We start from the raw sequence: 12,718 nt of genomic DNA, 5'->3' as shown, positions 1-12,718 counted from the left end.
ACTCCCCTGCCCTCCAAAAAACCTCCTTTTCCTTCAGTCACTGACTACAATAATTTCCTTGCTTCCTGCAGGTTTGCAGGTTGTCCTCAAGTCCATCATGAAGGCCATGGTGCCCTTGCTCCAGATCGGGCTGCTTCTCTTCTTTGCTATTGTGATGTTCGCCATCATTGGGCTGGAGTTCTACATGGGGAAGTTTCATAAAACCTGCTTCTCAAACGAAACAGGTGAGAGTGAGCTGCTGCTGTTCCCTCAGTAAGTCAGCAGGGCACACGTTATCCGTTTGAGGGCCTAGTGTCGTCTCTCAGAGAAGTGATCTACCTAAGAACAGTTGAATTCCACAGGGTTTTTTTGTGATGTGACTTAAAGCCAAAGTCCAGGTGCTTGTCTAGTGATGACCCCTTGACCTGGAGGTATCCTGGCAAAATTCCAGCTGGCATAATTACCTTCTGTCTCCTTTATTCACCCTGCAGTTTGACTTGGATGTAGTGGGCCCAGTTTTCTGCTGGTATAAGTCTGTGCAGCTTCACTGGCCCAGAACTCTTCACTTCCTGTCCTAAACTGTTGTGTACTGAGTCTGTTTCTGTTTTTTCCAGGCTAATTTGTGTGTAACATTTGATGATAGATACAATTTCCAGGTTTGTCTCTAAGTTCATTCAGTCTTCTTCAATTTCTCTTCTCCATTCAACTAAGTTTTCTGATTCTTATTTTCCTCTCAGTGTTTTCTGGCTTTCTTCTAGCTGATTAAACCACAGCCTTCTATATTAGCGTTTCTCATCCTGCTCTGTTTTCTTTTTTCCCCTTCCACTCCTTCTCTCCCTCCCGGCCCACCTTCTCTCAGTGCCACAGAACACCTGGGTGCACATATGCGCACTGGCAACCAGATAGATTCTCCTCTCATTCACAGTGCTGTAGCTCCACTGGCTTGGATGGATTTACTCCTAGTTTACACCAGCATGTGTAAGAGGCAGCTCAGGCCCTCAGTTTGTGTGTGTGTCACTTTTGCATTGTAACTGGCAACCAGGCACTCATGGTGCTGGCTAGATGCAGTGACTTTTGATTTCAAGATGATTGGGGTTCTGATGTCTAGCTGTTTGTTTGTGAGATCTCTAGAGGTTTCTGGGGTAAGAGACAACACCATAGCATGAAGTGCGGGTTGGGACAGACGGTGAGCAGCAGAGAAGTCAGAGAGAGAGACAAATGAAAATTCTGGGAGAAGGACACAAGGGTGAAGGACTTCACAGAGAGGGAAGTCAGAGCTGGATGGAGCTTTGAGAAGGGCAGGCCAAGGGCGTGACCGGGAAGGTGAGTGAGAGGGACAGTCCAGAGCTGGGGAGAAAGAGGAACTACAAGGTCGCTAGCTATGACTGACCATCGATGTGATGGTTGAAGTCCCTGTGAATGAGGAGAGACAGGGACAGATGGAAAAATCAGTCAGAGAGGAAGAAAGGGCCAGAGGGATGGTTCAGAACCCGGCTGAGAGAGAGACGAAGGAGGGAGTAGAGTGCGAGCAGGCTGAAGCTGAGAAGGAGGAGAAAGAATGAGGGGCCATGGCAGATGAGAGGAAGGAGGAATCTATGGCATGACCACAGTCGTGTAGGAAACAGAGAGGCCTACGAAGGAGGTGGCTAGGGAACCATTTGCATGGGGTTTGGGAAGAGTGTGATGCATGCTGCCAGAGCATGGCTGGGGATGTTTAAGTACCAGTGTCTTGTAAGGGTGATATGGCTGGGCCCTTAGGATGCTCTGTTACAGAGTGTACAGTCTGCACAGCATACCCTGTGTCCGGGCGGCTTGCCCACAGCTAGCACTGTGAAAAGTGTCCACACGCTGACCCTTCCCATCTGCTGCACTGACTCCATAGTCCCCCAGGGCAGCCCTGCCATTACACGCAGTCTGATCAGCAATGCAGCACCTGTGGTTAGAGAGAGGGAAAGCCCTCACAGCATGTTAATAAAAGGCTAGATCAAGGATAAGGATAAATCCTGGCAATTGCCATAAGAAACGTTGCGGCCTGGAAATGGGAAATTGGACCCTGCAGTGAAAATGACACATGTCTACCTGCTGCTGTGTAATAAACCCTAGAAAATAGAGGAGTAGGGCCTGGACTCCCAGAGACCCTTAACTAAGGGCAGGTGCAACATCAGAATAGTTGCTTGAGGTGCAATTTAACTGTGAAAAATGCAGAACGTATTCTTCTCTCCTCCCCTCCCCTGTGCGTCAGTTTTTAATCTTTTCATTAACATGGTGTCCAGTTGTATTAGATGATGTGGAATCACACAGGGAAAGAGTTCCTACCCCAAGGAGCTTGCAATCCAAAAAACCTTTTCAGTGATTATCATTAACCATCTGTTGCATTTATTTATTTAGATTTATATGAAACGTAATAAGAGTGTCTCATCGAATGCGCTGGGAGGCCCTTGGCAATTCTGTAAAAACTCTGTTACAATAGTATCTTACATTGACACAGGGCTTTGCAAATCCAGAGTGAGAGACTTTTGTTGTCCTGGGCACTTACTGGGTAAGGTAAGCGAAACCTGGCACAATGGTCCAGGTAAAGGGATTTACAAAGAGCTAACTCCAGAGGAAAGCAAGAAGATTCCCGGAAGAAATGGGTTTCAAGAAAGGATTTGTAGAAGGGGAAGAGGGCTATCTAAATGAACAGCTCTTGGGTAGGGGGGAAGAAGGGGCTGCCTGTCTTTTCGTTCTGTGTTTGTACAACAGCCCAGTGGGGTTCTGGTCCAGGACTAGGGCTCAGAGATGCGACCACAATTCAAATGGGTAATAACAACAATATTGCTGGACAGAGAGTGGAAGATCTTTCCCAAGCGGAGATGGCAGCGTTAGCAGTTCTATAGAGCTTTGCCTTTTCAAAGAGCTTTACGACTATTAGTTAAATGATCCTTACAACCCCCCCAGTGAGCTGGGTAGCTATTTAAATAGGTTTAAAAAGGCTGCCTGGCCACTGAATGATGTGGGGCTTTCAGTTCTGTTCTGGGATCAGAAATCACTTCCATCGAACACACGCACAAGGCCACTGAGCAGCAGCATGGGAGGCAATGTTCCCTGGTGGTTAGAGCACTGGACTGGGACTCAGGAGACATGATTTCTTGTTCCCTGCTCTGTCAGTGTGTGACTGGCTGACCTCAGCAAATCACTTCCCTTTGTGTCTGTTTCCCCATCTTACAATGGGAGTAATGATACTGACCTTCTGGGTAAGGTGCTTGGGGATCTCCCGATGAGAAGTGCTAGATAACAGCTAGGATTGTTCCTATTTTACCCCCATTTTCTAGCTGGGGAAATAGAGGCACAGAGAAGGGAAGTAACTTGCCCGAGCTTACCCTGCAGCTCACGTATTAGAAATGGGGCTGAGGTTTCAGGGGCCGGTTTCTCCATTCCTTTATGCCGTGTGGAGTCATTTATGCCATTGCAAACGGAGTGTGAAAAACTCCTGAATCCACCTGGGAATGACTGGTGTGCAAGTGGCAGCATGGGGTCAGGGCAGCGGACAGTCTGGCCCTAACTCTCCAGGGTGAATGAGCGGATGGAATTGGAGAGATGTGAGATGACAGACAGTTGCAAGGATATGGGAGCAGAGACAAAGACGGGAGTCAGACTGTTTGGGGCCTCGCAGGTGAGGAGGGTGATCTGAGGTGGTAGTGAGACAGCCGTCGTCTGGGCTGATGCACTGGGGCTTGAACTGGGAACCTCCAGAGTGGAAATCATGAGTGGCTAAAGAGCCAGCATGGCCTTAAGGGGAGCTGTAACAACTCACATCTTAGGTGGATTGGAATGGAAGGAGACCTGTAGCATGTCTACACTGGTGGGTTACACTAGGAGACTGCCAACGAGTGAACGTGAGGAGGGAAGAGCCCTGGCTAAAGAAGATGGCTAGAGTGGTGGTGTTTTGTAGTAGATTGGAGATGGGGAGAGGTGAGAACCAGGGGGCCCAGGGAACAGAAGGTTCAAGTGACCAGGTGTTGGTCTAAGCATCACGTAATATTCTTCTTTATGCCCTTGGCAGAGCGCCACTTAGAATTCTCAGCCTTTTCCTCACTGACATGACGGGTTCGGTGTGTGGGGCAAAGGAGGGAAAGTGTTACGTAGTTGCTGGGGTTTTTTCCGTTTAACGTTTGTAGCTTCTTTTTTTTAAAAAAAGCCACAATCCCATCCATGGTCACTTGGGAGCCATCTTGGTGAGCAACATCACGATGATGTTGTTATGACTGACAGATCTCTAGGCCAAGCGGAAGGCTGAGCCCTGTGTGTGGCATGTAATGTAAGATACCCAGCTTAGCACTGCTCTTGAAGTAGCACTCAAGTATGGACCTGGGAGCCCAGCCAGAAGCTTGTGAGTACCATACGTCATGGTATCTGGCATCTCGACAGGAGGGAAGCAGGGCCAGCTCCAGAATGAAGGTTACGGCCTCCTTAAAGCCTCCACCTTACCAGCATATGAAGAAGTCTCTGTTAAAGGGCGCCACGCCGCTCTCTGCTCTGTGATTAATGTGTTCATCTGCAGATGAATTACAGAAATTGATTCTACCCAGTTCCCTCTCCTCCCCTCCTCACTCGCTCCCTCCGATCGGAAACGGAGCAATGGCATTTCTGAAAAGGCAGCGGGCGAGGTTTCCTGGATCTGGAATCCCTTGTGTGCAGGGAAAGCAAAGCATCCCGCTAATCTATTCAACCCAGCCTTTTAAACCTAAATGCCTAATCTCAGAAGAGGTGCATTAACAAGCTCAGGTCCATTTGCTCTGAGCATTGACTTCAGGGTGGAAATATGAACCTCCTCAAGGAGCAGCGTCCCTGCAACAGTAGTAGGGCTGGGGATCTGGGGAGTTAGGGGGATTCAGGCATGGCCTTGTTCCTAGTCCCCAAATGAAACAGTCACTTGGGATCCTTATGGAAACCAAGAAGCAAAGAGCAGTAATTCAGAAAGCTGGTGAGCTCATGGTGTATGAGTGGAAATGTCATGGCTCACCTCGACACAGCATTAGTGATATGGCACAGTGGGCTGTTCTGAGTTTATGGAAAAGACGCTTTTTGTTTTGATGAAAACCAGGCAAAAGTCTAAGACAGGCCCACGCATTAGTGTGTGATTTTCAGTGAATATGTGATATATTTTGATCAGTAACTGTGTTTCGCTCCCCCTACCCCTCTTGTCTCTGTAGGTGAGGAGGTGGGAGATTTTCCTTGTGGAGAGGATCCCCCGGCCAGGCAATGTGAGAATGGAACCACATGCAGGAAATACTGGCCAGGCCCCAACTATGGAATCACCAACTTTGACAATATTCTGTTCGCTGTGCTAACTGTCTTCCAGTGCATCACCATGGAGGGCTGGACTGACATCCTCTACAATGTGAGTATCACAGACAATATCCATAGAGTTCTCCGGGCGATGTGTGAATTGCGTTTTTCTATTCCACTGCGGGGGCAGGCGTCACACAGATTCCCAGTATGGAGAACAAAATGAGGAGAAACATGTCAGTGGTTCATTCTTACTGTGATAGGATTCAAATTCTGCCTTGAACTGCAAAACACATCAGCTGGTTGGTGTTTTTCCATCAATTGCCCCCAGCCCAGGCTTTTTTGGGACTGTCTCAGTTTTCTTAAGGCAGGCCTGTGGCCTGCGAGCATTGTGCTTTGTAGGACATTCCTTGATGCCTTATAATCCTTTACGGGTCCCACAAATCATTATTGCAGTCTAGAGAGATGGCACTTTGAGGCAGCATTCCTTGTATCTGCATACCTATGTAGTGACTTTTGATGCAGCGTGATGATACCATGCCAAAATGTCATCAGGTTACTTTGCAAGATACCGATGCAGTTTCATACCAAATGGATTTATCCTGTTGTAGGAATTCCAAGCGTTGAGTCCATCCTCACTATTTCTTATAGAATATATTTCATCAAAGGCCGAATAGAAGTGGCACAATCAGTGACTCCTTCACATTCGCCTCTTGTATCTAAGGGCTTTCCCTACAGCCTAGGTTCACACCTAGTGCTGTGTATTGTAACGTGCTTGAAGGAACATGGGGAGATGATGGTCTCAAATGGAGTGCTGGTTTGGGTTATTCGGGAAGCGTTTTGCAAGCTGCATTCTTACCTGCCGTATCTCCACTGACTGGGGCAGAGCTGCACCCAGGATGAATGTGGTCTGTTGGGTCTGAATCTTCATTGCCTTGCACTTTGCTTAGTCATTTACATGTGTGCAAAGTGGGTCCAAAAGGCTCCAGTTTAGATCGGTGAGTATTTTCCAGCGGTTTTGCACCCTCTTTGTGCCATGTAAGTGACTGCACTCTGCACAAGGGAGTAGAACCCGCTGTTTGTAGAACACACTCATGAGTGCCAGTGACACCAAAATGTTTTGTACTTAAATGAGGGGTTTGTGTGATAATAGCCAATGCAGCAGCATGCTTCAGGGCAGGGAGACGTTTATAGGGTGCCTTGAGTAATGCTATAAAGCACGAGGCCAAAAGCGATGTGACTTAGAACCACTCCAGAAGTGCTGTAACCTCCTGCTTTACAGGTCTAATGGGCTTTATTGCTTATTGCGGAATGTAATTTAGACATAAGGAAAAGAGTCAGACGATTGCATTTACTGAGCATTATTGGAAGGGGCACAGCCTGTGACCTATGAGAAGACTTTAGTTGTGCTCAGTGTTTTAAAACCCATTGAATTCTGGGCTACGGGACCCTTTCCCTCTGGATATTTCTATAACAGCAGGACACCATGGTTAGCAGCAAGCACAGTGAGCTGTAAGGTGCAATTCTGCTTTAGTGGAAGCCAATACATCCCATTTATTCCCTTCTCTCTTCATTGCACAAGTCTTCATTTCTTGACAATCGCTGGCCCATTTAGATTGGTCGCAGAAGTCTGCAACCGCGAGGTGGAGGGAAGGCCTCATTTCCCAGCTGTGTTCCCTCCTCCACTCCCTGCTGCTTTCATCACACAACCAGTCCCCCCAGACCCATTCACTGACCCTTTCTCTTCTCTCCACAATCAACAATCATGCGAAAAGCCCATTAGAGTCCTGGTTTTGACTGATTAATCAATAAATGGCATATTAGATCATCTTCCTCCAGCCTGCCCTTTGTCTAGCATGCAGGGAGCAGAGCTGGCTCTTGGAAATGATTTAGGGTTGCTTTGAAGTTATTGCAGTACCATTTACCTAATTGGAAACCGATACATTGATCTGGGGCAGCAAGGATTAGCTGTGCAAACATGATTTGGACTCTGCAGATCTTATCTGTGGAGCGGTAAGCCCCAGCCGCTTATCCCTGGTTAAGCCTTAGATGTCAGGTGGATTTCCCATCACCTACAAGTGGGAGGCTCGTGAATGGCTGAGGACAATGTTTCATAGGCTGTGAGGCTGTCATTCCTGTGGGAGCACAAATGCAACCATGGACAGTTCAAAAATGGAGGATTGTTTTTCTTTCCAACAATTCTATCCTATTTCTGATGTGCCTGTTTCCATGATATTAGAAGCCCCAATTCAGGAAGGTTATTAAGCATGTGTGTAACTTTAAGCCAATGAGCATGTGTATAACGTTAAGCATGTGCCTGTCACCATAGTATCCAATACTCCTTTGACTTCAGCAGGAATGCTCACATGCTTAACTCTGTGCATGTGACTAAGTACCATTGAGAATCATGGCCAAAGAGTCACCTCGCCATTTAGATTCAACTAAAGCAGAGTTAGATAGATGGTAACCCGGTCTATTGGTTTCCATATTACAGTAACTCCTCATTTAATGTCGTCATGCTTAATGTTGTTTCAATGTTACGTCCCTGCTCAGTTAGGGAACATGCTCATTTAAAGTTGTGCAGTGCTCCCTTATAACAACTTTTGGCTGCCTGCTTGTAAGATTCTGTGGAAGAGCAGCGACTTTACAAGGGAGCATTGCACAAGTTCCGCTTCTCTGCCTCCTCCCAGCACTTCCCCCGCTGTTGGGCGGTGCTTAGGACTTTCTGGGAGGGAGGAGGAAGAGCAGGGACATGCAGCATCTCCACTCCTCCTCTTCCCTCCCAGAAAATCCTAAGTGCCACCAAACAGCTGTTTAGCGGTGTTTAGGATTTTCTGGGAGGGAGGGGGAGGCGTGGAGATGCAGGGCTTCTCCCCCTCCCTCCCAGCACGTCACGCATAGGACTTTCTGGGAAGGCGGGGCAGGAGCGGGACAGCGCTGCATCTCCGCTCCTCCCCCTCCATCCCAGAAAGTCCTACGTGCCGCCAAACAGCTGCTTAGCAGTGCTTAGGACCTTGGGGCGAGAGGGATGTGGCATGCTCCAGAGAGGAGGTGGAGTGGGGGTGGGAAGAGGTGGGCCTGGAGTGGAGAGGGGACAGGAAGAGGCGGGCCTGGAGAATTCCCAGCAAAGTACAAGCCTGTTCTTCTCCAGGGAAGCGGCCGCTGCTGCAGCAAAGGTGTTTCCTAGCATCCTTGCCTGCAGCGGGCTGTGCCTGTGTTGGGTAAGCCAGGGGCACTTCCCAACCACAGTACAGTACTGTCCAGTATATAATGCCTTTTGTCTGCCTCCTAAAAATTTCCTTGGAACCTAACCTCCCGCATTTACATTAAATCTTATGGGAAAATTGGATTCGTTTAACATTGTTTCACTTAAAGTTGCATTTTTCAGGAACATAAATACAACATTAAGTGAGGAGTTACTGTACCCGTCCCTCTGCCAGCTTCATCCCCATATCCCTCTGATGGTGCACTCCTATCACTTACTAGTGAGCTGTGCTGTTCACAGGGTAGCAGCAGAGTGAAAAGGGAGGAGAAGAGAGAAGAGAAGGGAAGATCCATCTGGTTTGTTGTTTTGTAATTGCTTAGTATCAGAGGGCTAGCCGGATTAGTCTGTATCCACGAATACAATGAGGAGTCTGGTGGCACCTTAAAAGACGAACAGATTTATTTGGGCATAAGCTTTTGTGGGTAAAACCCCCACTTTTTCGGGTGCCACAGGTCTCCTTCCTTGTTTTTGTAATGGCGTAGTTTTCCTCTTGTTTCCCCCTGTACCTATGCATATCATTTAGAAACATACAACAGCGACTGTAAGCTTATCAGAGCAAATGTGCACTGATGCAACTATCAGACTGTGCACAACAGAGAGTACCCAGCCCATCAAAGCCTGCAGCTCCAACCAACCCAGCTGTGTGCCAGCTATTCTGTAGACTTTGCTGCCTGTGCTGGCTGAGTCTAGAGTGTGGAAGTGAGCCAGAAGGACACTGCATTTTCTATCCATCGCTCTACAAGCACGTTACAAAGGGAGGGTGCAAAGGGCGTGAGCCTCACTAGATAGAGGAGGGAAAATGAAGTATAGAGCGAGAAAATGAGTTGCCCAAGATGACTCAATAGCAGAATCTAGATCATGCTGACTCATTGCCCCATGCTCAGTACATTAGACTACAGCTACCTCTAAGGCAGAGTCCAAGCTCAGGGACTGAAGCCATGTCTTTGGACTGCCAGCCCCATATTGTGACCCAGTCTTCCCTGCCCATGTGCCTAATGTGCAAAATAGGAGAAGCCTGGATATTTTCTCTGGTTTGTTTGCAGTACATAGCTCCATAATCTATCCAACACTTTACAAAGCAGAGTAAGATGTGGCTTCTACCTTGCAGAGCCTAGTCTCCCCCTCTCTTCTCTTCTCCCCTGGAACTCATTGAGGGCCTGGTTGTTGGTTAAGGAGTTTGCTCTTGGGGCATTCTGCCAGGGAGGAGAAGGTTTCTGGGCAGGGACAGGTGAGGGTGGATTAGGACTTTAAAAGGGTGGAGCATGTCCTGATAGGAGACCGACCCTCTGGTCTGTTCTGCTTTCCCCAGGTGAACTTGCCAGCCCCTGGATGCAGGTCTTTCACCTTGGCAAAATCGTGGATCCACTTTTTGTTGTGATGCTTAATTAATATTTGCAAAGTGCTGTAAGATCCTGAGATGAGCCTCCAGGGAGGTACAAGTAGGAGTATGCTTTTGTAAGAAGTCAGGGCTGAGATTTCTCATGCCGTCAACTGCCCAGGAGCCAGTGAAAAGGTCATCTCCCAGTTCCCAGCATGCTGCCTTTGAGTGAACACTATCCAGCTGCTGCTAGATGTTGGTTTTACTTGGGCTGGGAAGGCCGTTTACTTTTCCTCTCACTTTCCACTGTTAAAATGGGCTACCATGGAGTGGGGTCCATCCTAGGGACTGAAAGTGGGTTATCCTGCTGGGCAGTCTGGGGCCCAAGGCCGTTATGTGGAAGTTGAGGTTGCAATGAGCTTGGAGGCCATTTCCTCCTGAAAAACGAGCCGATTGATGGTTTGATTGCTTTGGATCAATAGCACTCTGTCGCTGTTCATATTTCTCTGCTACCACCAGCGCTGCTGCTGCGCTCTACCATGAGAGCAGTGGAAGGAGGTGCTGCTTTTTCCCTATGTAAGTCATTGTTAGGGTCACTCATAAACTCAGAAGAGCAGAGCTCGCATCGTAGCTGCTTAGCCAGTTCCTCATTAACGGCACCAGGGAATAGGAGTGGTTTCCCCCCAAAAGCAACTTTGGGTTGATGGAAATAACCAATCCTGAGTGGTCCTGTTGTCAGAGCCCAAGCCCTAGAGCTCAGGTCTAGGCTGGCAACTAAACCCCAGAGCTCTGGCCTGTTTAGCCTTAGTGCTGTGATTCAGCCCATTGTGAAGATGGGCCTGAGCTGTAGCATTGGGATTTGGACCTGAAGTTCCCCAAAGTTTGCGGGGGAGGGGACGGGGGTTGGATCTGATTCTTCCTGTTCTGGAGATAGCTGACCTGCAGAGATCAAATCCAGGCACAAACTTCGCCAGCCAAGGAGGGCACTTTGGGTCTGGTTTGCCAGTTGGGCTCAGCTCTTTCACAAAGGGTCTTTTTAGTAGCAGCGATCATTCTGTGGACTGTGTAAGTGTTTCTGAAGGATTGTGCTGACTTCACATCTGATACGGACATGACCCTCCCACAGGTTATTCGGGAGTAACGCAGCAGGCAGAAGGCAGGGCTTCGTGATAGATAAGACTGTCTTGGAAATCCTTAAACCCCTCTCCATGATGATAAATGGAGGAGTTATAAAGGCAAGGAGGTGGATCTCAGGTTTTCATGGACTGCAAAAATGTCCATCCCTCTTTGCCTCACTCATCTGCCAGTTATGCTTTTATGGGAGTTTCCCTTTAATTGGAGTCAATGAAAGCTTTCTAGCAAGACTTTATGTGGAAAGTGATTTATGCTTGAGGCAAAGAGATTAAAGCATCAATCAGGTAAAATGCTTTAAGAATAAGCTGAGGGAAGCTCATTTCTGAAACAGGAGCACAATAACAGCAGAGTAATCGCTCCAAACAAGCCCTTCTGCATACTGTAGGCTCACCAGCTGTGACCTGCACCCAGCCAGAAAGCTGCTGTGAGTTTAGAGAGCAACCGATGATTTAGAAACAGTCCCTTTGTCTTGTGCTAATGACAGGGAACCATCTTTTCTCCCGCAAAGAGCAGTGCCAAAATTCTCTCGTACTGAGAGAACCCCAGGGCCTCAGCATAATCTGAGAACATGATTAAAGCATAGACTGAGCCCATCTACACTACCATTACACTGTTTTAAATGTGTTGGAAGACTAACATGCCGTAACCATTTTCCCCATCGTGGCAGAACATGTGTTCTCAACATGGACTCGGGAACCAGTTTCCTTTGTCACAGCCCGCCGCCTTTTCTTTGTGGCTCATTGAGAAGATGGACCTGAAACTTTTCTCTGTTGTAGCACAGGGTCACATTAGATAGAAGGTTGAGAACAATTGTGGGAAGAAAATAGAGTACAGATGGGACCACAGAGATTCCTGTGGCCAGAACATATGGCCAGATTCTGAAACCTTTACTCATCCTTACTGTGAGAGTAGCCTGCTGAAATACAAAATAACATTGTTCCCTGGACTCTGGAAGTCATAGCTTTTCTCTGTACAGCACAGATGTGACTGTATCTCCCAGTAGAATACTGCCTACTGTTCTGGGCACCTTGATACTAGATACACATCATTACATTGGAGGAAGCTTGGAGAACAAGAATTAAGAGGCTGGAGGGACTGAAGATTAAAAGAACTTAATATGTATAGCTTGGCTAAATGATTGCTCAAGTGGATTAAGATAACTGCCAAGAAGTGTTTATAATAATTTACATGGCTCCTTTCATCCTGAAGTGCTTTACAAATTATATACGGGTGCACGCCATACAGCACCGCTGAAGTACAGCCTCCTGTGGGGTGGGGATTGGAAACCAACCAGCAAACAATGAGGGATGGGGAGTTTTGGCCAAGGACATCAGAGCAAACTTCTATTCTTGCTAAATGTTCCATAGAATCTTTAGAATAAAATTATTACCCAGTGTAGCACCCAGGAGTCCTAGTCACGGCCAACGGACCCCACTGAGCTAGGTCCTGTACAAATGCCAGCTAAGAAGATGGCCCCTGCCCAAAGAGTTTACAGTGTAAGAATAAGACAAGACAGTGGGGTGGATACAGGGAGGCAGATCGGGAGGACCACGAGGGAACATTTTGAGACAATATTGGTCAGCATGATGGACAGTGATCTTGCCGCACCAGCAGCCTCACTGTTGTCAAGCTTTCTGTTGGAACCACAATGAAGAAAAGTTTTAAGGAGAATGAGTGAGTTGTGTCAGTGTTTACAGGGAGTGCACATGTTTAGAGGGAGCTCCTTCCAAGTATGAGGGGCAGCACAGGAGACA

The 12,718-nt window shown here is 47.7% G+C and overlaps 1 protein-coding gene across 11 annotated transcripts in view; it reads left to right on the top strand.

Annotated features, from left to right (window-relative positions):
• The window catches only part of CACNA1B (calcium voltage-gated channel subunit alpha1 B), a 530,102-nt gene that overhangs the window by 212,447 nt on the left and 304,937 nt on the right, over window positions 1–12,718 (top strand). For all 11 annotated transcript variants that reach the window (XM_050926295.1, XM_050926292.1, XM_050926289.1 and 8 more), the window contains exons 5-6: window positions 72–224; window positions 5,172–5,359. In XM_050926295.1, the coding sequence (XP_050782252.1) occupies window positions 72–224; window positions 5,172–5,359 (341 nt within the window). The remainder of the gene's footprint in view (window positions 1–71; window positions 225–5,171; window positions 5,360–12,718) is intronic.

This window comes from Gopherus flavomarginatus, chromosome 17, assembly GCF_025201925.1.
Source record: "Gopherus flavomarginatus isolate rGopFla2 chromosome 17, rGopFla2.mat.asm, whole genome shotgun sequence".
Taxonomy (NCBI): domain Eukaryota; kingdom Metazoa; phylum Chordata; order Testudines; family Testudinidae; genus Gopherus; species Gopherus flavomarginatus.
Note: the sequence above shows the minus strand (reverse complement) of the source record. Positions and strands in the feature narration are given on the sequence as shown.